Source organism: Grus americana, chromosome 3, assembly GCF_028858705.1.
Source record: "Grus americana isolate bGruAme1 chromosome 3, bGruAme1.mat, whole genome shotgun sequence".
Lineage (NCBI taxonomy): Eukaryota > Metazoa > Chordata > Aves > Gruiformes > Gruidae > Grus > Grus americana.
In genome coordinates, this window is record NC_072854.1 from 66977770 (window position 1) to 67004502 (window position 26733).

Below are 26733 nucleotides of genomic sequence, written 5' to 3' on the forward strand. Positions count from 1 at the left end.
CAGATGGAAGTGTAGGGAATAAACTTCCCAGTCTGACTTCATCACCAAAGCCATTCTGCTGTGAAACTCCAGTCTGGGATGTTCTTTTACGTACAGAGAAGCAGAGATTTCAGATAGTTTTAATGTCATGAATTACAGCATCTGTACCTTCAGAGTCAGGGAGCATCTGATCCCCAGCAAGTGTAGGGTCCTACACCTAGGGAGGAATAACCCCAGGCACCAGTACAGGTTTAGGGGTTGACCTGCTGGGACACTGCACTGCAGAGAAGGACCTGGGAGTCCTGGTGGACAGCAAGTTCTCCATGAGCCAGCAATGTGCCCTCGTGGCCAAGAAGGCCAATAGTATCCTGGGGTGCATTAAGAAGACCGTGGCCAGTCGGTCAAGGGAGGTTATCCTCCTGCTCTACTCTGCCCTGGTGAGGCCACATCTGGAGTGCTGTGCCCAGTTCTGGGTTCCCCAGTTCAAGAAAGACTGGGAACTACTGGAGAGAGTCCAGCGGATGGCTACGAGGATGATGAGGGGATTGGAGCATCTCTCATATGAGGAAAGGCTGAGAGAGCTGGGTCTGTTTAGCCTGAAGAAGAGAAGACTGAGAGGGGATCTCATCAACATTTATAAATATCTAAAGGGCAGATGTCAAGAGGATGGGGCCAGACTCTTTTCAGTGGTGCGCTGTGACAGGACAAGGGGCAACGGGCACAACCTGGAACACAGGAAGTTCCATCTCAATGTGAGGAAAAACTTCTTTACTGTGAGGGTGAGAAAGCACTGGAACAGGCTGCCCAGAGAGGTTGTGGAGTCTTCTGCTCTGGAGATATTCAAAACCCACCTGGACACCATCCTGTGCAACCTGCTATGGGTGATCCTGCTTTAGCAGGGGAGTTGGACTAGATGATCTCCAGAGGTCCGTTCCAACCCCTGCCCTTCTGTGATTCTGTGATCAGAGTTTCTCAGTCTCCAAACAGCACAACTTTTGACATACATACCTAAATTCTGCCTTATTTCTTTTCTCAAATGTCACCCTAAGTGTTTTTTGCTCCAGGATCTCAAAAATCTTTGTCACAAGAATAAACTAATTGAAGTTCACTTATTAGCATTGATTCCAGTGTGCTTGTTATCAGCTTGGAGTCTCTGTAAGACTAAATCAAAATGATTCATGTTTTTCATATTATACGTTGTTGGCCACACAACACAAAAATCTGTTTAAAACACCATTCAGATAAGAATTATTAAACAACAATTTTATAACATGTTCCCTACTAAATTACAACAAAGTCTATCTAATAAACTCTTTCTTGTTGGAACTAAACGCAAATGTGGACTAATGTGAGAAAGAATCTTAAAACTATGCAGATTCAGTAAAGGATTCTTCTCAAAAATCTTTTGAGTATACTCCTACTGTAGCTAGCTACTTAATTACTCAGGTTTGACCTTTTCTAAATCATCGGTGACTCAAATTACTAGTAGTAAACTACAAGCAAGGAATTTTGATCTTTTAACTATTAAAATACGGTTCTACTAGAAAAAGGAGAGCATAAGGACATCATGGCATGGGTTTTTTTCCCCATATATCTTGTATTACTCCTAGTATTCAGTTGTGAGGTTAGGTTCTTCTACTGGCTTTCCACTTTCACCTCCAAGAGTAAAAATATACAGAAGTAAAAATACAGAACAACTTATGGCATAAACGTAGCCCTCTTTTTCTGATCATGAATTTTCTTTAAGTCAAAACTTTTTAAAATGGTCTTACTGCATTCCAGATCAAAAGGCTTGGAACCAGCAGAATCACAGCTATGTACTTCAGAGGAATTTATATTAGCCTTGCTTGAAATGATCCGATGGATAGGTTTTTGTTGCATTTTGCTTTTGTAAAGTTAGTTGTAAGTTCTTACCTGAGTAAGGTGTTAGTGCATGTCAGTGCTGACGTAAAACATCTCAGTGCTGAAGCGTACCATGCCCCAGGAAAATGGTGATGAATTCATACACCTGCTTCAGCCGCACAAGATCTCTGGAGATTATTCACAGCAGAAAAGTGTCTTCTAGGCAGCTACAGAGATCAGCATTGCTAATTGCAAGTGGCCTTCCTAGGATAAGACATGTTCGTCTTTGGGTGTTTATAGGAAAGTCGGGGTCATCCGTAAACTGATCTAATCTTTGCTGGCTGCCCACACGCACGGGGAGAGGCTGTCCTTTTTGTATCCTTCATCTAGCTCATGGCCTGTGCCAGCACGATTTGGATCCTCAGTGTCTCAGCATTTTTGTTGGTCTTTTACAACAAGATCTCCTCTTTGCGTGACATCAACGTGCATGATCCATATACTTACTTCTTATCCTTCTTATGTACACTTTTTATTTCTCAGATGTAAAATATATACATAGAGCAAAGGATTGGAATATAATAACGTAAACTATGCAGGCAGTATAGTCAAAATTCCTAATGTCAAACTTAGTAATGATGTTTATTGAAGGCAATGAAGTGACTCAGTGGCTTTCTGAAGGTGGTGGGAAGAAGGCAGGACTTCAAGACACTGTACAAATAAAAGAATAACACAAGTGACCAAGCTCCTCTAATCTTGGAAAGCTAAGATGTTTCCTTTATAATGATTAATAGAAGGTACATAAGCTCTCTGAGGTGAAAAATACACCACTTTATTCTTAAATAGCACATGACCTATAAAGCAAACAGTGTAAATCTTAAACATCAATTTCCTGCTGAGTCTTTCAAAGATGGGGAGTAATAGCTTTTGAAAAGATCTTTCCATAAATGCTCTGGAACGTCATTGCTGAATTGTTTGTTTTCTAGGCAGTTTATTAATTGGTAAAATGTGCTACCTTATGATTGCTCTTGAATCTAAGTAGGTCCTTTTTCCTAGAAATGTTACTTTATCTTAGATTATTTCTGAAAGCAATCTATGATGTTTGGCTGTGCTTATTCCTCCTTTCCAGATACATACTTGGGTCCTTTTTTCAAATGAAGGAACTGGTACAAGGTCAATGGTTTAGTAAATTCCAAGTTATGAGCACTTGTTGAACTCATTTGATAAATCAACTCCTCATCTTTTAGTGTCGGAAGGAGTTCATGTTGAATCCTGTTTTCAAAAGTTGTGGTCTTCCCAAACAGAATTATTCACCACTAAATAGATCCCTTTTTTCATACGTTAGCTCATTTGAAGAAGACAGATTGCTTTAGCTAGGATGAATATCATTATTTCAGGGTTAAATATTTTCAGCAGAGGGCAGAGCAGGGACTGATGAAAATTCATGTTTCTCTGTGGGGAGCTATTGGAGCCATTCCTGCTGGTAGACACTGGAGGAAAAAATTTGGATGAGGCTTTTGTGACAGTGGTTGCCTGCAATAGACTGGACTCCATGACCCAAGAGGATTTGAAAAGATTCATCTTTATAAAGACCATGCTGTCTGTCACCAGGATGCAGGCTCTTCACATCAATAACCCAGCCTCTTGAAGCTGGTGGAGACAAGAAGATAGGTTTTGTCCCGCTACCTCCAAGGAACAGGTAGCCTTTCCCTCTGATGAGCTGATGGGCTGCCTCTGCCAGTGAGATAATGCTTGGTTCCTGTCCCAGGACAAAATTCTTTAGCCACTAGATCCTGGTGCCTTTTCTTCAGCACCTCATTTCTGATTCTTTGGATTTACTAGCACAGATTTCACAAAGCAACCATGTCTTTCGACATCCATTAGCACCATGGGAGTCTTGAATGGGAGGGACCTCGGGAGGTCCCTCACTCAGAGTAGGACTGTTACTGACAGTAGGTCAGTTCAGCCCTGGCTCACCTGGCTGAGCCTCCAAAACCTCCCAAGACCTGCTCCAGTGCTGTGTAACCCACCTCCTGGAAGTGTTTTCCTCACATCTAAGCTGACTCTCCCCAGCCGCATGCAAGCTGTGGCCCATGCCCCTTCTTATATCAACTGGAATTGCAAGGATAAATTTAGCCCTCTGATCTTTGTAACTACCCTCCAAGTAAATGTACTTCTGCCTTCGTTCCACAGTTTCCAGCAGAGGCTTCTGTATCCCGCAGGGGATTGTACAACATAGGCAGTGTCTGTAAGCCTAGACAAAAGTGCGATCCCTAATTCCGGGTGAGGCACCCCCGCAGGGGTCCTTCTGCTGTCCCATGCTTCTCTCTTTCTGCAGAGCTGCTGGCTGCCTTTGGTGGTCTCCTCACCCCCACCTCTCACCCGGCTTCTCAGGGTCTGTAGGGTGCTGGCAGGTTCCTTTTAAGGGAGTCTCAGCTTAAACCTCCCTGAAGATTGCCACGTTACATTCTCTAGGATGCACAAGTGAGGAAGCTGGGGTTTTGTACTTGTGCAAAGGGTAGGCATATCTGGGTCCTTACCAAAATCTTGGCTTTTTACATTTAAAGCCCATTTGCATGCCTTTCTTCCATCTTATCTCCATGTTATAGACCAGAAAGTACTCAAGGAAAACACTTAAATAAAAACTTTACATTCCAATGCATCTGAATAACAGTAATTTATCCTGGAGAAGTTCTCCCTCTCTCTGCTCCATCTCTCTGACATTTTATGGCATAACTCACTGAGATTTATTGATTTAAATGCTATCATTTTCATACAAATTTATCTCTGGTTTTAACTTAATAGACTTCAATAAAGTTATACAATGGATCTTTTTTTCCCAGTACTTTATTTCAAGACATTGGAAATAAAGTTTCTTGGACTCTGATTGCATTACGTCAGCTTTCTCACAGAAAAGATTTTCTTTTTTTTTTAGCATCCTGGATCAATCTAAAGTCTAGGACAAATATAGGACTCATTAAATGCCATTTGTCTGAGAAAGAGAATAATAAGATTGCACCATGATGTTATATGTCTGAATATGTGTCTTTTTAGCAGCTATGACACAGGACCAGGATTCAGGAAGCCATTTGGCAAACATAAAATTAAGCACTTAACAAATCTGTGCTTCATATTTTCCATCTGTAAAATGGGGACAGGGATATTTCCTTCTTTGAATAGCACTTTTTGATTTAATGATCTATGATTATCATTATTACTGTTGACAGTGGCATCAACTCTGTTCCAAATTGGTTATAATTAGAATGTTTAGATGAATGAAAGCAATTACAGAGCCCTTATGCCACAAACATTTAAGCCTGTGATTAATTTTACGTACGTAAGTAATCGCAGTTACTTCAGTGAAGCTGCTCGCGTGAATAAAATGAAGCACATTTGAAGTGTTTGCAGGACCATGAATGGAAGGCTCTAAGAAACCTCAGTTCTTAAATAGAAATAAATAATAGTAGACTTCTCAGGGAAATTTCCAGGAAATTTATTTTAACTGTATGCAATGGCATGTTGCGGAATGAGTCTTAATTTGGTTCACAAAACTCAATGTTACAGCCATCAGTGATAAATATTGGCTTTCATATCACTCAATATGTTTTTGCAGAAAAGTAATCCTTCTTTAAATTTTGGCTACAGCTCAAAAGCTTATTGTTAAATACGTTTTGTTAATAAGAAGCCTGACTCACGGCAGGCTGCGCTGTGAATGACTGATTACCAGGGATATCAAATGGACCTCTTTCCATTCCACTGCCAGAACAGTTATCTTTAGAGCTTGTTTAAGAAAGGATTCGTTTTACTCAAAAGAAGTAGTTTATGTTTTTACATTGCAAGGGTTTTGTTTTCTGTATGATGACAGCTAGTTATTCAGCTTTACCAAAGATAGGGAAAAAGTCACCCAAATATGTGTTGAAAGAAATTCTCCAGTAGCGATGAACAACCACAGAAACGTGCAGACGTGCCAGATGTGCGTCGTGAGAAGCAAGTTCTGGCCTGCTGCAGCTGAGGTGCTGAGCAGCAGTGAAGCCCAGGGCTCGCTGGGGTGGGGACTGGCTTGTGATCATGGGTTGCAATCAAATGCCCTTTGGCTGGAACAGAAAAACTGTGGACCCACGCACAGCCTGTTGCAGTCTGATAGCGGAGGAGTTTAGCTGTCGGCTACCATTTTTGTTTTGCATCCTTCAGTTACCTTTACTTTTCTTGTTTATACAGTCGATGGTTTGGATAAGGCTTCAATCGCTAACTCAGATGGACCAGCCCCAGGATCCCAAACTCCTCCCTTCAAGAGAAAGGGCAAACTCTCTACCATTGGCAAAATCTTTAAACCTTGGAAATGGCGGAAGAAGAAGACTAGTGACAAATTCAGAGAAACGTCAGCAGGTATGTCCATGGCCCTTTGGTGGCAAATAGTAGAAAACACTGTAATGGCTTTGCAGAGTAATACTTGGAGCTTGTTAGGTGTCAGGGATTATTTAGGCACAGTATTTGACACACGGAAAAACTGGTTGATCCTTGGCAAGGAAAAACCTAACCTTGTTCAGCTTCTGTCCTGAACTTATCACCAAAAATATGCAGTTTGTTTCATGTACATTATATATTACATTCTTTTGATGTTGACAGTACTTTTTTTTCAACAAAGAAACACCAGACTCTATGTTACATATCTTCAGATATGTCGGAGATGTCTCTATGTTCTCCTAATAGTCAGTGACTTGGATTATGAAACAAACCTTGCCTTTATGGGAACAGAAGTTTGGGCTGTTTAGAGGGAAGAAGCAGACGTGGCCGTGCCCAGCAGAAGAACGAGGATCAACTTTGCAACCACTGACTTCATCCAGGCTGGTCTGCCCCTTCACACCCCATTGGCAAGGAACAGTCTGAAATAAAATGCTGTGATTGAATTATATTCCTTCTGAAAACAAGCAAGACTGAGGGCTGGGATTCAGTTAGCTAAACACAGTTGCTTGCTGCCACCTGAGATGCTCTGGGGTGTCCTGGCTGCTCTCCCAGCAGGTTCTGCATCATATTTGCCATCCCCATGCAGATATTTCCAAAACCCTGGGGCATCTCAAGTGGCTGTAGACACCCATGTTTAGGAAACTGAATGCTCCCCTGCATATATGTGTGTGTGTGTGTCTCTGTGTGTCACAGCTCTGGCCAAGCTTTCACCAGAAAGATCCCAAACTTCTGTTTTGGGATTCAGACATTTAGTGCTGTGCTTCTCTAAACTTGAGCCTAGTCAGAGTCTGGGGAGCATATATGAGCTCTTCAGATTCATACCACAGTGCAAGCCCTCTGTCCACTGTCTTCCATGGCTCTAGGCAATAAAACCAATACTAATCTCCTAAAGTGTTTTCAGTAGGCTCTCCTGAACTCTCAGAATAACACTGCTTGACATTTTAAACCCTGACAATTACACTAAGGAACTTTATGGGTTTGCAATGTAATTTCTAAAATGTGCTTTATTTACACAAAAGGCAAAAAGAAGCCATCTTGTCTGGTGCCATCATCATTCCAGATACCAACTGAAGTTTTGGACAATCTCTGAGATCCTCAGATCCTTCTCTCAGTCTCTTCTTCTTTTTTTTTCTTTTTTTTCTTTCTTTTTTCTTTCTTTTTTCTTTCTTTTTTCTTTTTTTTTTATTATTTTCCTGGGTACCCCGCAACAAAACCCCCACAATTTCTTCCACTACTGCAATCAAAAATATCCCTCAGTCTGACATTTCCTTCATTGCTTCAAGTTTCCTTCAGCTTCCCCGTTACTTTTATCATATTGCTAGAGCAAAGTTATTTCTAGTTAATGACTCCTGAATGTTCTGCAGCTACTGTTGGGCAGGTACGTGATTTTATATGCACTGAATTCTTCAGAATAATCACTATTCATAAGCTGTGTATACAGTTTATGATTCCCCGAACTGTCACAACATATTAGCATGTGTTAAATTGTTATACCATTAAATAATAATGTATGTGTCATTTTGCAGTTATTTTTTACAAATTAATTTCTGGTAAATTCATGTTAAATACAGTATTTCTTATGTTGTACCATCTTTCTTTAGAGGACCTCAGTGTCGTCTTACAAACATGACACATCGATTCTTGTAATACCACGACAAAGCATGTGTTCATATTTCTTTTACAAAAAGAGGAAACTGGGTACAAAGAAATTAAGGTCAACATTTCCAAAAGTGTCTGCTTAATTCCTTGCTCGTACTTTATTTTCCTGTCTTGTTTATGATGGTGTGGTCCCTCAAGTCCTTTCAGGGGTGTGGAGAGCCCACGGTTCCCATTGGCACTGACTTCAGATGGAGTTATTTAGCAGGACGACTTACTTCAAAGTGAGCACCTGCAAAATGGAGATGCCTACCAGTAGGTGTAATGGACAGAAAACATGAAATAATTTGAGAACTGTAATGAAAATCGAGCTTTAAAATTATGCTAGAGATACAAATAGACACTTTGAGTAACAAAATGCCTTTTTCAAGTGTCATAAAGCTATGCTAGTCGATGATAAGAGTTATTATTTCTCTCCCTGAGCCTTGCTGCACTTACATACCTAGACCATCAGAGCTAAGGCACGATTAACATTACAGCAGAGTATGTGTAACATTTTACATTCCGAGTCTGATTTTGCCACTGTGTGCTCTCAGTGCATAGTTGTATTTATTACTCTTAAGAAAGAAGTAATTATTGGGAAGCAATGTCCATCTTAACTACCTCAAAACTAATTTACAAGTGATAATTTGTCTTCCCAGTTCTCTCAGCTGTGTCTGTTTACTTTCCCTGCCTCCTGTGTACTGGCACCAGTTTCGTGATGAGCAGATCACAAACCTGATCCAGCTAAAAACAAATCCAGTAAAACATAATGAGAAGAAGTAGTTTTTAGTCTTCTGCGAAGGTTACCATTGAATTTGTGTGCTAGCATTCTGATTACTCTGCACACTGAAGCAGAGAGGAAAAACAGAGCCACTCGTTTGGATGACTTCTTAAAATTTAGACAACCAGATCTTTTTCATTTCAGCTGTGGTTTTGCAGCGCTGCCTTCCAGGTCTGAAAACTAAAAGAGTAATGTAGACCCCCCCTTGTCTTTTTTTCAAAGTTAAAGCTTTATTTTGTGATCAGTCTTTTCTGAAAAAAAAGGAGAGCACCAGTGTGCAAACAGAAATCTGTAAAAGTTCGGAGAATTTGCTCTACAGATTGGCAGAAGAACAAAGTTGATGGTGAAAGATAAGTATATACGTGAGAGCTCTTTTGGTCAATCGAATACATGATTGTATATAATTGTGTATTGAAAAGTGGAAGTTAATTATCTGCACAATGAAGTGTGTCTGTAAATGGTATAGTGGATGGGAAAAGTTCAATGCAGGAGGAGGTAACACTTAGTTGACTAACTGAAGTCCCCGCTCTGAGTCCAGCCACAAGACTTCAATAGTCCTTCATGGCAAAAAAAAGCAACTAACACAACTGATTCACTAAGTGCTTCATGTGTCTTGTGTATCTGGAAGTATCATCTTGTATATAGACTTTTAAATTATCCTGAAAAACCTTTCCTTTTTTGCTACATTGTATAGCTTAGCATCCTGCTAAATTAGCATGTAGTACATACTTAAGCTCTTATACAGTAAAGACTGCTGTTGTATTTAATAACATAATGTAAAATAGCTAATAAAACACAAAACCATTCTAATGCTCTGAATTATATAAACTACAGTATTTCAGTGCCTATGTAGTTTGTGAAGAGTAAACATATGAAATTCAATGCATGTCTTGGTGAACAGAACTTAAGAAGTTAGACAGGAGGTTTGGGAATTTTTGATATTTTTTCATTATTCAGTAGATTGACTTTTTTTTCTCTAAGGAGTACTTATGCTCTATTTTTAATAAAGTTCTGCTTATCCATCCTGCTACACTGTAAAATTAGTTTTATTTGGGTGGAATTATACAAACATAGTGACATAGGGAATTAATTTCGGGTTTTCAAAACTTCTGTATTATTTTGTACATTCGATATATCAGCTTGTATTTGTATGTCCCAGTTTTCATTTATTTTGCCAACCATCACAATATTTAGTGCTTTTTTTCCTTAAAATGAAACTCTGGGAGTTCTGTAATATCTGAGAGTCTTGACTTTCATCTCAAAACCAGCAAGAGTGGCGCACTGAGCTAGGGAGAAGGAACGAAAGTAAACCTGGATGATATGAATTGTAAGAGCTCTAAACATAAATAAAAGTCTCCCAAATTATTTTCCCCCTAAATTTCATATGAGAGTTTTACCCCTTGTGACTCTCTGAGATGTAACCTACAAATTCAGGCATTTGGCTGTATGGCAGTGGTACAAGAACCGTTCCCAGAGCTTTTATGTTGAGAAAGAAGAATGTATCTAAGTACTGATTAATCTCTACAGAGCAAAGATTTGGAGTGCACCTTCCAGGCAAATATAGTTCATAGTCTTGCTTAGGTGTTATTGCTGTTTACCCTTTTCTCTACAAAGCTTTTTCTTCGAAGTCTGGCTGTGGCTAGGTAGATCTTTCATTCATGCTGGTTGCCCAGTAGTAGTACTGGTAGTGCTTGTAGGAAAGTCCCCGTGTATTTCCACATAGAGAATAATAGAGACAAATTGTACAGTTCTGCAGCACTGACTCTAAGGGGTTGCGTCCCCAGAAATCCCAGAAATGGACAGGGTACCAGCCCCCGCTGCATCGTGAATAAGCTGTAGCTTTTCAGTGCAAATCAGGTTAGCTTGCAGTGAAAGATAATCTTTACATGCTTGAGGTCTGTTTTGCTGTCAGGAAACCCCAGAGCTATAGGGAAATATTCATTTGCTTTGAAACTCTGTGTATGTAAGGTATGGAATCACTTACGTTTGTGCATATGCTTCCTGTGAGGCTGGAATTTGAAATGAAAACTAGTTTGGATTGCATTCATCCTGCCTCAAATGGTAGTTTCAGGGGGAAAAAAAAATTAAAAAATAATTATCCCTGTATTTCTTGAGGGAACAGACCCAGGACCAACAGAGACTGAGACGATACATTTAGTTGGCGAGTTGCCCCTTGCTACATGCTAACTGACACAGCAGAAGAAACTTGCTTGTCTAACTTGAGAAAAAAATGGGAAAACATCCATACAAAATTAAAATCCTACAGGAAATCCTCTTCCTCAGACTACTCAGAGATGTATTTACATTACAGAACGGGGTATGCGTATGTGCGTGTGTGTGTGCGCCTGCATCGTACATGCAGGAAGCCGATTTCCTGGCATGAGACCATGGGACAGTATGATGATCCTCACATTTGTTGCCCATTCTCTTAACAGGGCTACAACTTGATCAATCTGTATGCAGCTAAAGAAAGAGTTTCTTCTAAGACAGAATGCAGGCTATTGGAACGAGCTTTTGTTGCTTTATTTGGGTTTTGAATAGGCTTTTTGAAATAGGTTCTTGCTACTGCCTTGCCAGGGCATGTACCGTGCAGTGCTTTGACAAAATCTCACGTGACTCTCTTATGCTAGCAACTGAAAGATGTTCATAAACAGCAAATACCACAAATATAAAAAAAAAGATGGAGGACTAGATGTGGAAGTGTTTCTGCCGATGTGGGAATGATGGTTGGAATTTTTTTCCTTTAGCAACATATTTTCCATGCTGTATCTCAGAAAATCTGTTCTCTGGGCACTGGTTGTATACTTTCTGCCTAGAGGGCCTTCAAAATTAAGTAAAAACAAACAGTAAATGGCATCATCTCAAGGGTTTCTCCCCTCCGCAATGTTTTGCTGTGAAGGAAAAGAAGGCAGCAGTTTGTGTCTTGGCACGAAGTAGATGCCACTTCAAAGCTCCACTGCAAGAGTATATGCAGACAGGGAGCAGAAGGCGATTTTAGCTCTTACTGGGTCAGAGAAAAATTAAAAATCAGAATTCTCTCGGGCTTCTCTTGGAAGAGCAAAACTAAATACTGGAGAATACCCAGAATCTCACAGCACTCTTTGAGTCAGAGAATGGGTTTTAAGACTGCCTGAGGTTTGTAGCTGCTAAGTATCACTAAGCAGTCTCTTTTGAGGGGGAGGGAGGGAGGGATGGAAACTGCTTTTTGAGGTAAACTGTTCTTACGATTAGTGTTACTATTATTTGTATTGGGCTAAAAATACAAATGTTTGTGGGATCCGTTGGACAAGTAAAATTTACTCAAGTAAATGAGAGCTGCATACAGCGTGATAAATTCACACACTTGCTGACAGTTACACCTGAAGTCAGGGCAAGCTTTGCTTTTAACTGCGGAGGGGGTGGTTTTGACAGGGGATTTTTTGAGTCTGCTGGAGCATGATGGCTGGGAGTGGAGCCCACCTCTCTTCAGCCTTCCTCATCAGGCAAGGACTGATATCCAGTTGCACTCACAACTGACTTGCTTGCGTAATTGATCTTAATACGTACATGTATACAGATGGAGAAATTGTTATTTCCATCTTATTATTGCTTAATGTTATAAACAATGTTGATGTTAATGCTGAAATGTTATATATGTTCACACTTTTGCATGTACGCATCTATATCATATATATGGCAGACATATGTTAAGATATATCTACTCACAGATATATACACACACACACATTATTATATACGCATATGACAGAAAAGATTTGTAATAATAAGATCAGCTGGTGACTAAGCTTAAGGATGTCCACATGATAGTGGTATAGCTACCAGTATTTATCATATATTTGTTCCAAGATAGTACTAGTCATCTGCTCCTGAGTGAGGAACAGGCAGTAACTTGTAAGGTCAGAGACTGCAAAAACAATGATCAGCAGGAATACAGAGACAAAGGTGTGCTTATGGGAGAAGCAGATGGGTAACGTATTGTGGCAAGTTCTACTAGACGAAGAAGGCAGAGAAGAGAGGTAGGTCTGGAAACCAAAGATAAGAAGCTTAAACTTCTTCAAGTGAAGGAGAAAGATGCAGATGGTGAAGTCATGGCAGAGGTGGGGAGAGGAGGGAACATGCCAAGTGGGCCAATGGTGGAAGCACCAAACTATAGTCCTCTCCCTGTACTGAACTCAGGAGACTGAACTATTTCTAAGGTGACCAATAGTGATACCCATCCCAGGTGGTTCAGGTAGAAGATAACTGTATCTACAGTTGTCTATGCCATTAGCTCAGCAGCAGATGGCCAATGCTCATAGCTTCACTTCTGTTGATTAGGTATTTTGAACTGTAAGTAGGCAATTCAGCTAGAAGTCCTGTGCTTTGGATTGCTTGTTTGTTTGTTTGATCACAGTTTTAATGTGGGAGATTACACCTGAAAAAGTACCTCAAATTAAACACTTAACAAATATCAGCATGTTTGATAATATGACTTAATCTTTCTATGCCATAAGTTGCCTATCTATACAATCACGGGAACACCTTTGCATCTCTCACATGGGCATCAAGGAGGAAAATACGTTGTCTTAGGTTCACTCAGTTGCTGGGGTGACTTTTGGAAAAACTAAGAGTTTTCTGTTCAAATGAAGGTTTAGGTTGTTCCTCAAATGAGATCCGGGCCCCAGGTTGAAAGGTAAGGTTAAAAATTTAGGCAAAGAAACCGTTCATTGAACACAGTGCAGTCTGTATTCTAAATGAGACGGAGATGGCAAAGGTAAAATATATAACAAGCAAATAAAAGCTGTGCCATTTGCACACCCATCAACCTTCATTCAAACATTTCCTAACTTCTGAACGCTTGACTTTGTAACTAACTCTCTTGTTTTAAGATAGTTTACCGAAACATAACAGTAGTCAAACGTGGTTAGCTTAGCTGAGTAGTTTGAGACCCTTAAAGCGCAGTGCAATTGGGCTGTGATAATCAAAATGCTCAACTATGTAAATGTGAAATGTATAGTCCAAAGTCTGTAATAAGCAATAAATGATCATGATGAGTCCACTCTGGCTAAATAGCACCCAGTATAGGTTCATACTCATTCCTCTTATACAAGGGGACATATTTTTAGTCACTTTGATTTAAGTTAAAATTCTGCCTTTTCTTTGTGGGAATTAAAATTATGATACTCACAGTGAGTACTAGCCTGACTTCTAATGTTCTTTCCATGGGCCAAGTAATATTTTAAATAAATTATCTTTTCAAGCTGAATTAACAGAGCTTAATCAGTTTAAATAAAACCACCACTCATGGCTAGCATTTTAGATGAAGAAGGATTGGGGCTTAAGCTTCTTATCTGTTCAGAAATTTTCTAATCTGTGAAATGGAGATAGTTATGTCTAAGGGATGTTATGAAACCTGTGTAATGTTAATAAAATGCTTTAAGGTCTTCCAGTAGAAGTGTAAGGAGTTAATGTCTTTTAATGCCAATTGACATTTTCCATGATAATTAATTTGATACAGTTGTTAATTCAGTGTTGTAGAACTGAAAAAATATATCATTCTGAAAACTAGAGACATTGATGGGGGGTCCGATTCAATGTTCTTGAACTTGATGGAAAGAGCATCATTATTTTCAAGGGGTGTTGGGTTAAGTCGCACAAATAAATGTATGAGAGACCATCTCATTTCACTGTCCCCAAGAAAACAGATGTAAAAAGGAAGCAGAGAGGAAAAATAGTAGGAGGTAAATTATACTTGTAAAGCTGAAATAATAATAATAAGAGAAGATATATATTCAGCTACATGAAAAACTCTTTGCAAGAATAGGACACACTCCTGTGCTTTGTTTGCCGTGCCAATAACATGTGTGGCACACAGGTGGAAGGCATATACCTTAAAAAGTAATGGGGAAAAATTGAAAGAGCTCCCGCATAATTTAGGATCGGGACCCAAGGCAGTCTAACCTGATCGGAGTGCAGGCTGCCACACTCTCCCCGGGGCGGCTGGCTTACACAGAGACTGCAGCCACACTCATGGGCTCCATTACATTGTCAAACGTGGTTTGAGTGACGTGAAGGTTTGACCTTTAACGGACAGATCCCACAAAGTACCTGAGTATATAAACACAGACCTAACGCCAACTTATATGTTCCTGTGCCACTACTGTTTGCCTTCACGAGCTGTTGATCTCACAGGCATGGGTATCTTGAGCTGGGCCGGTCAAAATGGTTACTGCCTCCAGTTCTTCTGGGAGGAGTCCATGCTTTTTTGGCAGGGAAACACACCCGATGTGGAGCATTTGCTGCATCCCCGCACTTTGCAGTGTGAGAAATAAACCCGGTGCTGTAAATTTGGGAAGCGCAGGATCTGCATCATCTTCTGTTCAACCATCCCCTTCCCTGGCGGAGAAGGGGAGTGGGAAGCCATGAGCAGTGATGCCTTCAGGCATCCGAGGTCAGCCAGCCTGGTTGTGAGTCAGCAGCCGGAGTTACCTGCTGCAGGGAAAGAGGTTTGGCTCTGCATGGAGGGTAACTTTCTCAGAGGAGCCAAAGTGCCTTCACAGGAGCCGTCACTTCACTGTATGGCTGTTCATTCCAGCTGGGCTGGCGCAAGTGAGATTGGCAATACTTCTTGCGGTATTTAATCTGCATACAGCAATTAGACTGGCTCTGGAGAGTAATTGGATTACCAGAGTGTTTGAATTAGTTGATGAGATAAATAACCCTATCCCACAGCATTAATAGGATGAAGTCCAGCACGGCCGAAGCTTTGCCACATGCCCTCAGCTTGAGCTCCAAACGTCACTTGGGTTTTGATGTCTGTATGTAAACAGAATCAGGATGGGAGATTAACTTTTCCTAACAGTGAAGACAGGATTTTAAAAGTGATGCTCTTGTTTTATGAACTGTGCACCATGGTTCCATGGATCATTACAGTGGCCTCCCAGATCATTGACCAAGACTCTTTTGGTTTGGCAGTGGGGTGCAGTGGGGAGTTATTCTATTTTGCCATCTGTAAATACTTTTCCCCATAAAACTATTTGGAATTTTTCCCATGGGAAATAAACATAATAATTAAAATTCTTCATGTCACAGTCTGGTTTTCTGTGTTGTATGCTTCTTTTTTTTAACCTAAAAAACAGGATGCTGCATTTTTTTCCATGAAAGCCAACCAGTCTGGATGAAGATGTTATTCCCTTTTAGAACAGAACTTTCTAGCTTCAGTTTAAGCTTGTTTTGTTTGTTTTTTTCCTTTAAAACAGTTTGCATGTCATAAAAGCTACCCTGTGAGTTGCTTGCTCTGAGCAGGATTTCTCTCTCCCAACTCAAAAAATCTACAAAGCAGACGACGGTATCTCCAGCTGAGCTAGTCACCCCAGTCAATGGTAAAAAGGTGCTTTTACGTATTAAATGCCTATGCTAGGATGAGTTTAGCTTCACTCTGGAAGTACCTTTTTCCATTGACTGTAAAGGAAGCCTCACGGAGCCTCGCTCAGCTGAAGGCATTGGGTCAGATGAATCCCCCCCCCCCCCCTTCTGTGCCTGGAATTGTGAGACAGTATTTTCAGAGAGCGTCCATGAAAACCCAGACCACTTCTCCTGCACAATCAGAGGAAACAAGATTTCTCGGGGTTTCTTTAAAATAAAAATCTTTTTCTATACTTTTAGCAAGCATCAGCAGTATGAGAATAAATCTATTCTTAACTGTGCTTTTTCTTTAGTGTTGGAAAGGAAGATTTCGACAAGACAAAGCAGAGAGGAGCTGATAAGAAGGGGAGTGCTGAAGGAAATGCCCGAGCAAGGTGATAACACGTTACCTAGAATTTAGCTCCTAAGCGCTAAACATGGATGATAAAGCCACGATTGCATTGTTTCCCTGTAGTATAAATAGGTGTGAGGAGACAAAGTTGAGGAGTGTGAGAAGCATTTTGGGCCAATTGACAAAAAAGTTGGAGTTGAGAGATTTGTGTTCTGTAACTGCTCCTGCCATAGGTACACCATCTGCCTTCTGGTCATATCGTGAAGTATTTTGATACTGCCTATATATAATGTGACTCCTGTGGTTCCTACTTACTGTTTGCCAGAATTTTTTTAAGTTAGTGATTAACCTATTTTTTGAGTCAAGGTCTGCTGTCTAAAGCAACTGGAGTATAATATGAGAAATTTTGGCTGAAAAATTAGAGGCTTTGGGACCCCCCCAAGCAAATCAATAGCATCCGTTTCAGGTGTCAAAAAGTACCAGTGCTGGGATTGTACAGATCCCAACACTACCACACAGACCACATTCACAAACGGCACCAACATCAAACTGTGGTGAAGACACCGCTTGTTTCAGAAAGTGCTCTAAGGTTTAGTAACTGGTATTAACCAGAATTTGTGTTTGGAAAAGCGTAAGTAAACCACGGTTAACACCTCTGTGCTACATTTGATTATGTTTCTAGTGATATTCTTTCTAATATTCTTGAACTTCTATAAATCTAGATCAAATGAAAGTCAAGTGAGTAAAATAATTTTCTGTAGCTTAAAATTAAACCATTTGTCATTTTGTCAAGGAGTCTAAGAACTCCATGATTTCCAAAAATATTTTTCTCCTAGAAATTGTGTTACTCTGCCTGAGCTGAAGAATCATGAAAGTATCAATGTGTATGGTTAGTATGGTACACACTGATACTTAGAAGTAAAGGGCTTGTTTGTCGATGTGTGACATCACTTGTCTTTACCGTGTTTCACTAATTACCTGGCTATGGCATTCAGCATAGCTGGCTTCTGAACTTGTCTCTGCCACTGTCTTTGACTTAAAACAAGAAATGCAAACTCTCCATACCTCAATTTGTCCCTCTGTGAATTTGTTACATTTTTATGCTACGTGCTTTACTGGGGAGCTGCGTGACTTTGTCCATTGATGGTTGTAAATTGCATTGAGACTGCTCGGACAGTTAATGAAATGTGTTAACATTTCAGGCTGGTTACAAACAGTCTGAACATAAATACTATCATTTGTGCTAAAAGTGTGTATGCTTTGGTCATCAGTGTCCTTGACCTTCTATTTCGCTCTTAAAAGGGCATGGGACTTCGGATCCCCTACACCAATTGAGCAAAGTAAGAAAAGTATGTAAAGATGAACAATTTTCCCCCTTTCCTCCCGTCTTAAGGCGTCCATCAATGCGGTCTGTTGCCTTCATCACGTTTTGCTTCCTGTATGATGAAAATTACAGTTTTTAAGGAGCAGTTTGAAAGAATACAGGATCGTTTTGAAGGTGCTAAAAAAGAGATACAGAAAAGACGGTGGTTGAGCAGTGTGAAGGTAGTTAGAAGCAATGACTATGGAGATGAAAGCTAGATGGGCAAATTACATGGAGTCTGGAAATGGGAGAGGTAAGAAATGTGAAGAAGCGACTGTTTCCCATGAGATGAAGAAGAAAAGTGGAAAGTGGCAAGTGCCACTTGGAGGCAGGAGGTGTTTGCAAAACCATGACATGGATAAGAGGTGGGAATGCCACATGTGGAGGCAGAGAGGAAAGACTGGGTTTATGAACATCTGGAAGAAAGGAGCTGAAGAAACAACGTTACGGTAAGGTAAGAAGGAAGCATTGTGCAACTGTCAGCCTCAGTGAGTGACGCAAGGTTAAAAAGGCAGAGCTTAGGTTTTACACATCAAGTTGAAGTTTGTGGGTGAGAATGAAACCATCAGCTTAACCCATAAAGCAGCCCAAGGAGGTAAGAGAGAAACTGCGTAATTGTGTTGAAACCAAGGAACTGCCGAACATCCAGGTCTGATAGCACACAAGGAAGAGGAGCAGGAGAAGAGAGTGGAATTACCACAATTAATGAAGAAACAACGGGAGGAACCGGAAGAGATGCCAGATAGATTTGTATATTTTTTGGATGGACAGCAAGAGAATCCTGCAGAAGGAAAACAGTCATCTACATGAACTGCAGGTGGGGTGTGAGAAACATAAGGATAACAAGCCTTAGAAATGACCAGAGAATACAATCAGCAGCAATTTGAAAATACATGGAACAGAGAACAGAAATCAGTAAATAAGGGAAGAGAGAAAGCTGTGAGCCAGAGTATGTAGCGTTTTTCAGGAACAGAGAGACAAATGGGGAAGAGTAAGAAGTTTTTTTCAGGATTAAAAAACCTGAGCTGAGGTAACCTGTGTGAGTAAAATATCATCAGAGCTGGGAGAGAATTTGTCTTGCAGAATTTAGTAATGGTGTGATACATGAAGGTCTCACCTTGGTTCTTAAGACTGGATAATGACTTTGTGACCTATTTTACTGATTAACTGGGCACGTATATTCTGAGAACTTCTGTCTGAATTCCTGGCTGATTCACTTATTGGGGTGCACCACAGTAGTCCTGCAACTCTGCCCCCTAATTGTCGAGATTTGGGGCCTGCTGGAACACTTTGCAGCTCTGTTGTGGTCCATGCATACATTTCTTTGCTGTGTAAACCAAGATGCAGGAAGGAAGAGAACGGGATGCTAATGTGTACAGACACAAAGCTGGACCTGAAAACCCACTTGCACTTCCAGGCCCACTACTGCAGAGGTGTCCACCCAAAGAACGTGGAAGCCTGTAAAGTTCTTTTACAGCGTAAAGTTTTCAGAGCAGATCTGCAGCCTGATGTTTCACGTCTCAGTAAGTCTCTGCTTTGCTTCCATGGAAACTTGAAAGCAGAGGGATGCTGTGTGTTGTCAGTAGGCGCTAAGGAAGCAGTTAAACTAGACAATAGCTTTTTAATTTTCATTTCAGATGGTGATGTAACAGTAAATTTTGAAACTTCAAATGGACATACCATAGCCATTAGTGAAGAAACAATACAGGAAGAAAATGTGGTAAAAGCCAGTGGAGATAATGGTACTTTGTCAGAGACAGCATCAGTATTGGAAGGAAAAAAAGATCAAAAAGGTAAATGAACACATTCTTCACAAATTTTTTTTCACCTACTTAAAATATTCACATGTTCTTCCATTAGCACCAATACATGCTGTGAGTACTGTTCTGCCACAAGGATGCCAGCAGAACCTGCCAAGAAGATAAGACTTGTGAAACATCAGTATTTCATCACTGGTAGGCATGACTTGTACTGTGGGTATAATAAGGTCATAAAGAGAAGCATGGTCTGAGCATGAAAATGCGTGCAGGGATGTAAGCCTTTCCTTGCACCCGTGGGCAAGCTTTGTTTTCAGGTTTTCCTTTTGTGAAAAAAGACGCTAAGTGCATATGCATCACCTTCCGATGTCATTGTAGATGTGGCTCATGGGTTGAAAGTTCAAAAGTGTTTAAGCCACTTAAAAACCACATATAATTTTGAAAGTAACTTCAGCAACTCATTCCTATTGGTTTTCATTAAATCTTAAGCACTTGCAGTCCAGCTCTTCATAAATACTCAAGGGGCTATGTCACTAACACAAACTGAGTCTAGATCATTTATGGAAAATGTACTTTATGACTACAGGGTTTTCTATAGATGAGTTGCAGTAAATACTGCTAAATATTTAGCAGTCCCAAAGTCCATATTAATTTTGTTTACTCAGATCTACCTTGGTAACAAGAATTTGATTAAGAAAAAATTAAAGATTAATGTGGAATCACAGGATTTGGACCAGTTTTATTTTCTTGCTCTAGCCTCTTGAATAATGCACCACTTCTTTTCCCTGTCAAAAGGTGTTCTTAAATACAATTCCATTTATTGGATTTTCCTAGAGGAAAGAACAAGGATACAAAAGATCAAGAACTTCATGGCTGGCTGTTAGACTGAGCAGCCTTTCCAATGTCTCATAGTAACCTGTACCTAGTGATGAATGAGCCTCTCGAGGTTGAGAGGATCGGTTCAGCTAATACAAAAATTTGAATTCTTCTCTGAGCTATGTAAATCACTCGACTATGTAAAAAGTGGCTGGGTGTCCAAGAACTGCCTTTCTTATGAGATTTCTAGTACTTCCTGTCTCCCAACAAGACAGACATATAAGATTAGCCTTTTTCATGACATATAAATACGTCTATCTTTTGGTGCCAACTGGAACCAGATGTGTATTGGGTCAGGGTAAAAGAGTTAGAAAAGCCATGGAAAACTCCTTTAAAATGGTTCAGGTTAACTTTGGGGTTAGAGCAGACCACTTATTATTTCATGCATCCCTAAATACAGCCTTTTGGAACTGTCAGGTCTTGGAAGTTTTCCTAAGGTACCAGGGTTTTTTTTTTTTAGAAATACACATTTGTCACTATGTTGAAATCTCCTCTAGCTGACTTTGCAGAGTGTAGAACTCCAGTGAAGCAGGAAAGGTTCAATATCTATTTCAAACACATTATTGCACTCTGCACTCCCAATATATTGCGTTGACCTTACAGGGAGAAATTAAAAATGATTGCTGTACAGGATTAGACTCAGTACAGAAGAATATATAGGTATGACTATCCCTCTCAAAAAATTAAGTAGGTATGGAGGAGGGAGAAGGAAAACAAAAAATGAGCAAACTTGCTATTCTAGGCTTCATAGAATGTCAATATGACCATATAGAAGATGTAAAACACTTCAAGTATACTTTCCTCTTACATCTAAACATGAAGTTCTTCTACATGTAAACATTTTGAGTCCCCTGAAAAGGAACAAGATTTACTGGAGAGGAATAGTCTGCCAAAAAAAAAAAAAGGTGTTAAGGATCAATTCGACACATCAGCAATGGTGTTACACAGTGGAAATCCAGTACAACTCTCTGGATAGTCATTGTGAATATACTTCAGTTATTCTTTACTTTGTAGCACATTAAGCAAGAAGGTGAGCCAGTCTGTGGAACTCAGTTGGAAGAGTAAGGCCCACTGCATCTCACAGATGCACCTCACCCGGTGGATTAATCCTCGGCGGTTTTTTATGGTGGATGCAGTAAGCATGCATTACACCCACATCCATGGGCAGAGCGAGAAATTAACAACTGCAAAGGGGAGGTTGCTAATGTTCACAGAGCATCAAAATCAGAGCTGAAGGAGGAATACCAAGCTCACTGTCTTCTGCTCAGACCATAAAACATGCTGGTGTGTCAGATCACAGCGCTCCATCATGAGAACTGAGATAGATGGAATGAATACTAGCTGGACAATCGGGAGTAATGGATGCAAGGAGTTCATCTTTAGTGAGGCTAATGTTAGGCTTTTTAGAGTTATGAATTCTTATGTCTAAATCTTGAAGGAAGTTATATACACTTTCCATGTTTATAAGACCTGGAGACAGGATTAATTCCTGCTGTTTAGTAGCACAGTGTGCTGCAATTCCAACTCCGGCTGAATCAAAATGTTCCAAAAAATGCATCTCAGCCCCTGAAAGTTATGAGGTTATTTTAAAAGGCTCTTATGAAATGGTGGTGGTCTTTACTTGCTCTCTTGTTCAAGTAGGTCTTGAAAATGGCCTTCTCATATAAATATGATGATGACTGCTGGAGCAAGAAGCTTGAAAAGAACAAGTGAAATGGGCACATTGTGATAATATGGTGAGAGTTGGCAGCAATGCATTGGTAGAATGTGGAATATGTTAGGAGTTAAAAGAAGTTAAAGGAGAAAAGTTGTTTCAGCATAAGCCACCAAAATACAGTATCAACAGGGCAAACAACAGGCTCAGCCATGCAATGTAAAAATGAATTAAGCAGAAGTGAGTGAAGATGACGACCCCTGAAAGCTGTTCCCTGTGCTGCCAGGCAATTCCATAAACCGTGTACCCATCTGCTGCCTGTCAGCTCACAGGTGCCTTTCGTATTTGGTGAAAAAATCCCCTTTGGCAATTTAATAGTGTAACTGTTACTGTTTGTAGTAATGATGTCAGTCATCCAAGCAGGTTGTTTAAAAGGAAATTTCTCCTCTATGGCAGGATAATAAGAAGCTGGTGACAATTTTACATAATACAGGCAATCAATGGATAAAGCTTTACAGATGAGAAATCAGAGGAGTCTTTTTCCTTGATCATTTATTCGCATTATGTTCATACTGGGTTGAGTTCTGAATTGTTTTGTTTTGTTTTGACTAAGAAAAGTCACTAGCATCTTTTGCAGAAAATAAAGAGCTAAACTGTAGCCGTTCTCTGTGAGCACCCTGGAAGGGGTACAGAGCAGCGAGGAGACAGGCAGCGTGTCAGACCTGGGCAGCAGACCGAACTGTACCATTGTGCCAGGGCTCCTGACCTGTGGCGTGAGGCTGCAGTAGCCCCAGCAGACCCCAGCGCTCCAGGTTCCAGGTGGGGTGTGAGCATCGCAAAGGAGATCCAAGGAGTCGCTCTGCCTCCTGCCCCCTACAGCAGTGTTGGAGAAGACCAAGAGCCACATCGGTAGAATAGGTGTCAGAATTGCCACTCTTTGCCTCCCTAGGTATAGGGACATTGCGTGCTGACGCAGCGTGCGTGCTGCACATTGTAAAACCTCCCGATACTGTGTCAGAGCTGCTTTTCTCCTTTCCACCCTCCCAGGATGTCTTTGGTGCACAGATGTACCAGAGAACCCTGGTTCAGCTTAGGTCTTACTCATTTTTATCATAGCAAGCTAAATCTTGTCATGATTCTGGTCGATACTTCCACATTTCAATGTTAGCTTGGGCTTGAAGAAGTGAAAGGCTCAGTAACCATTAGGAAGGTACTGCCTGGAAAAAAGCAGTAAGAAGTTGCATTTTGCATACCATCAGTTAGGTGTGTTAGATGCTGCTTTGATAAATAATTGCATTGCAGGAAGCCAGAGCTCTGTGGTGGGTGCTGTGGGTGTTGTGGGTGACATGGAGCATAAGCTTCTGAAATGTTCCTATGTCATTTATATCAGACTGATCCTCTCAGGTTTTCTTATGTCCTTCAGTGAAGGAAACAGTTTCTAGTCCTGTTTCCAAATGAATTCATGGGATACATGTGCATAATGTTTTTTTCCCAAAGGATAACTCTAATATGAGATCTGGCAATGGTTCCAGGTCTTAGTATGTGGGGTTCAGAGGTTCTTTCCTCTGTACTTCGTCTGTTCTCCTTAAATCTGCCATTAAATTTAATCTTTTCTTATTCTCATGGGTAACCAAAAAAAAGAAGGTTGGAGACACAAGCTCTGATCTTGTGAGCATGCGTCGTTGCTGACCAACGCTTTAGTTTGTCTACCAAGGAATGTTCTGCAAAGTCAAATTTTCTACGTTCCTTTACTCAGAGGTCTTTTCTTTATTTCCCCAAAGTGGAACAAAACCTGTGGAAAAAAACGTCTTGAATTTAAGATAGTAACCCTCATCTTCGAGGGTCTCAGACAAGAGCCTGCTTTCTCTCAGAAGACTAATCCTGCAAACTACTCGCTGTGAGAGACAAGGGAGACTTTCTTACCTCTTGTGTGCCTAGCTGGCTTCCTACTCTCCTGAGCTCTGTAGATCATCAATATGAGCACCATACATAAAAGGGTGGGTTTTTTGCCTGACTCCCAAAGAATCTCTCACTCCAGCTGAGTTATTTGCTGGCTAAAACCAGTTCTTCTAAGAATAGTATATCTTCTATTCATCACCTGAACTATGTAAATGAGGCTGAATCCAAATCTTCTTAAAAGGAAAGCTATTCTAGATAAAGCTGTATTTGGGCAGAGCCTGTCCACTAGGTCAGCCAGGCCGGCTCATTCCAGTAGGCTGACGTGAGAGGCACGGGCTCTCACCCACACAACTTGAGTGGCAGAGGAAAGCGCCCAATTTATAAAGCTGCTATTTCTTTTTTTTCTTTTTTTTTTTTTTTTAATAGGGGAGAGATCTTAATGTGGCTCCAGAAATAAGATTGTAGATGTGATTTTCATGAACTAACCGTTGAATTATTTGAGCATATCTATACAAAAAGTATAAGGGAATGTAGAAGCCTACATGCCTTTCACTTTCCAAGTCTCTCATAGACCAAGAAACGATAAAAGTATGCAGCTGACAGCGAAGATGGTTTAGGTATTCTCTCTTGATTTAACAGCTTACTTTTTACGCAGAAGTTGGACAATGTAAAATGGCAGTGGGTTTTTTCCTTTTTTATCTTGGAACCGATGCAAAGTATCTGAATGTGGTGGCTTTACGTCAGATGTTACACCCGTGCCTTTCTCCTCTCTCCTGTTTTCTGCGCTGTCTCTGTTAGAAGACCTCTTGCACATGGTGCTCTTGAAATCGTAGAATGAGTAAGATCTGGAAGTCTGCAGATGTGCAGATCTGCTCATCCATCTTTAAGAAAGATGAATTCAAAACTGCAGAGAGAACTGTGAAAAGCATTGTTGAGACAGCTGTTCTTGTTCAGCCTACCAGAACGGAGCCCAAGAGAACCTGAGTGCGTTTGATGAATGTAACAAATTGGTATATAGCCAAGAGAGAGCATGGCTAAAGGACAATGCTGGCACAAGTAGAAAGGAGTAAACAGTGGCTTGAAATACACTTAGACTGGAAATTAAAGGAAGCTTTCTAACAATTAGAATGGGTCTTTTCTTGAACAGAATTTTAGTAGCAATAGCAGGAACAAAAAATGGACCTGGTTAAATCTGAAGTTTATGAAAGGATTTGTATGAGTTGACCACCTGCATCAGCACAGTCAATGAGTCCAAAAAAGAGACAAAAGACACCTTGTCTTGCCCTGTGTCCCATGTTTCTGAATGACAGCTTCTTGGGTTTTGATTAATCAAAACACAGCTCTGCATAGGCTGGAAAGGAAACTCATGATTCTCAAAACTCTTATTGAGCTTAATTTTGCAGGGAGTCATCCTGCAAAAGACAACAAATCATGTTACTTCCAACTTCTATTTTACATAGTGTTAGAAGTTCACAGAAATAAAGAAAAAAAAAAATCTTCTCTTCTACAACCCAGTGATGTATGGCTTCTGAAACTATACCCAGGATTTTCATAGGTCCATTTGGTCCAGAGTTTGCAAAAGGTCTCACATTTAGCTTCCAAAATAAGTCATCTGATTTTCCAGTGCATGTGGCAGACTGGCACCTCTCTGAAAGTCTTTGAGACTGATGAGTCCCCACAAGAGCTGTTGTATACCGAGTACTTTGTAACCCTGACCATCATTTAGGTGTTTACATGACAACACAGCTTGCTTAAGAGTCTGGCCCCAGTCGCAGTTTCTGGGAACAAGAAAATCTGGTCTCAAAGTGAGCTTTCTTGAAAATCTGGCTTTTGAAAAATTTATTCTAAACATAAGCATATTATTGATCCAAATGCTTAATGAGACATTAACATGTGCTTTGCTTTCCTATTTAAAGAGTAATTTATAGGTGGATTGCTTTTACAGCAGATGTCTTGATCAAGGCAGCAGTGAATAAAAGATATTCTTATCTGCTGGTCTTTTGGAGATCTTTTGTTAAAAGATCACTTCGTGATGAACAGATGTCTACATTAAGAAAAACAACAGCAATAAAAATACATTGCAGCTGGTACTGAGGTACCTGGGGGATTGACTTGAACAAATAGATGGGTCTGAGCTGATTCACATGCCTCCTTGTTTTGGCAAAAGATGCAAAAGGAAAAGCAGGCATGAAGACCAAGGGTCCATATTCAAGCAGAATCATGCCAGGGAGATACAATAACAATATTATTGTATCTCGAGCCATTTGCAGGCATCAGACTATCCCTGTCACTGTTCAAGACCAAGCCACTTTTGCTGTTGTTAGTTATTTGTATTACTACAGTACTTGTGTATATACCAGGAATTTATTGTAGTGTCTCACATAAATGCAGAAAAGCACAAAAAAGTTCCAAAGGACACTGTGGTTACGCACTGAAAAACAAGACCAGACCAGGATAACAAGCACAATGCCAGCAGCCTAAAAATATCAGCTGTGGCATCACAACAGAGAGGAATTTGAGGGAGGACAGTCAGTGAATGTTCACAAAACCTGAGGGGCAGCAGAGGAAAAGCAATCAAAAGCATTTGCTTTAAAATTTGGCTTGTCACTGGCAAAAGCTGGTATAATGGTCTGGTCAGGTAGGAACTGGAAATCTGTATCTCAAGAGTAAATGAGGAACAATAGTTTGGGCAAGAGCAGACTTGACACTGAGGGCAGTCAAGTTTACATTTGATGAGGTAAAAAAGAT

At 40.4% G+C, this 26733-nt stretch overlaps 1 protein-coding gene across 3 annotated transcripts in view; it reads left to right on the forward strand.

The window, feature by feature from the left end:
• Positions 1-26733, forward strand: part of PHACTR2 (phosphatase and actin regulator 2) — a 144698-nt gene that overhangs the window by 86007 nt on the left and 31958 nt on the right. For all 3 annotated transcript variants that reach the window (XM_054821641.1, XM_054821642.1, XM_054821644.1), the window contains exons 2-4: positions 6037-6204; positions 16399-16479; positions 19437-19592. In XM_054821641.1, coding sequence (XP_054677616.1) covers positions 6037-6204; positions 16399-16479; positions 19437-19592 — 405 coding nt within the window. The remainder of the gene's footprint in view (positions 1-6036; positions 6205-16398; positions 16480-19436; positions 19593-26733) is intronic.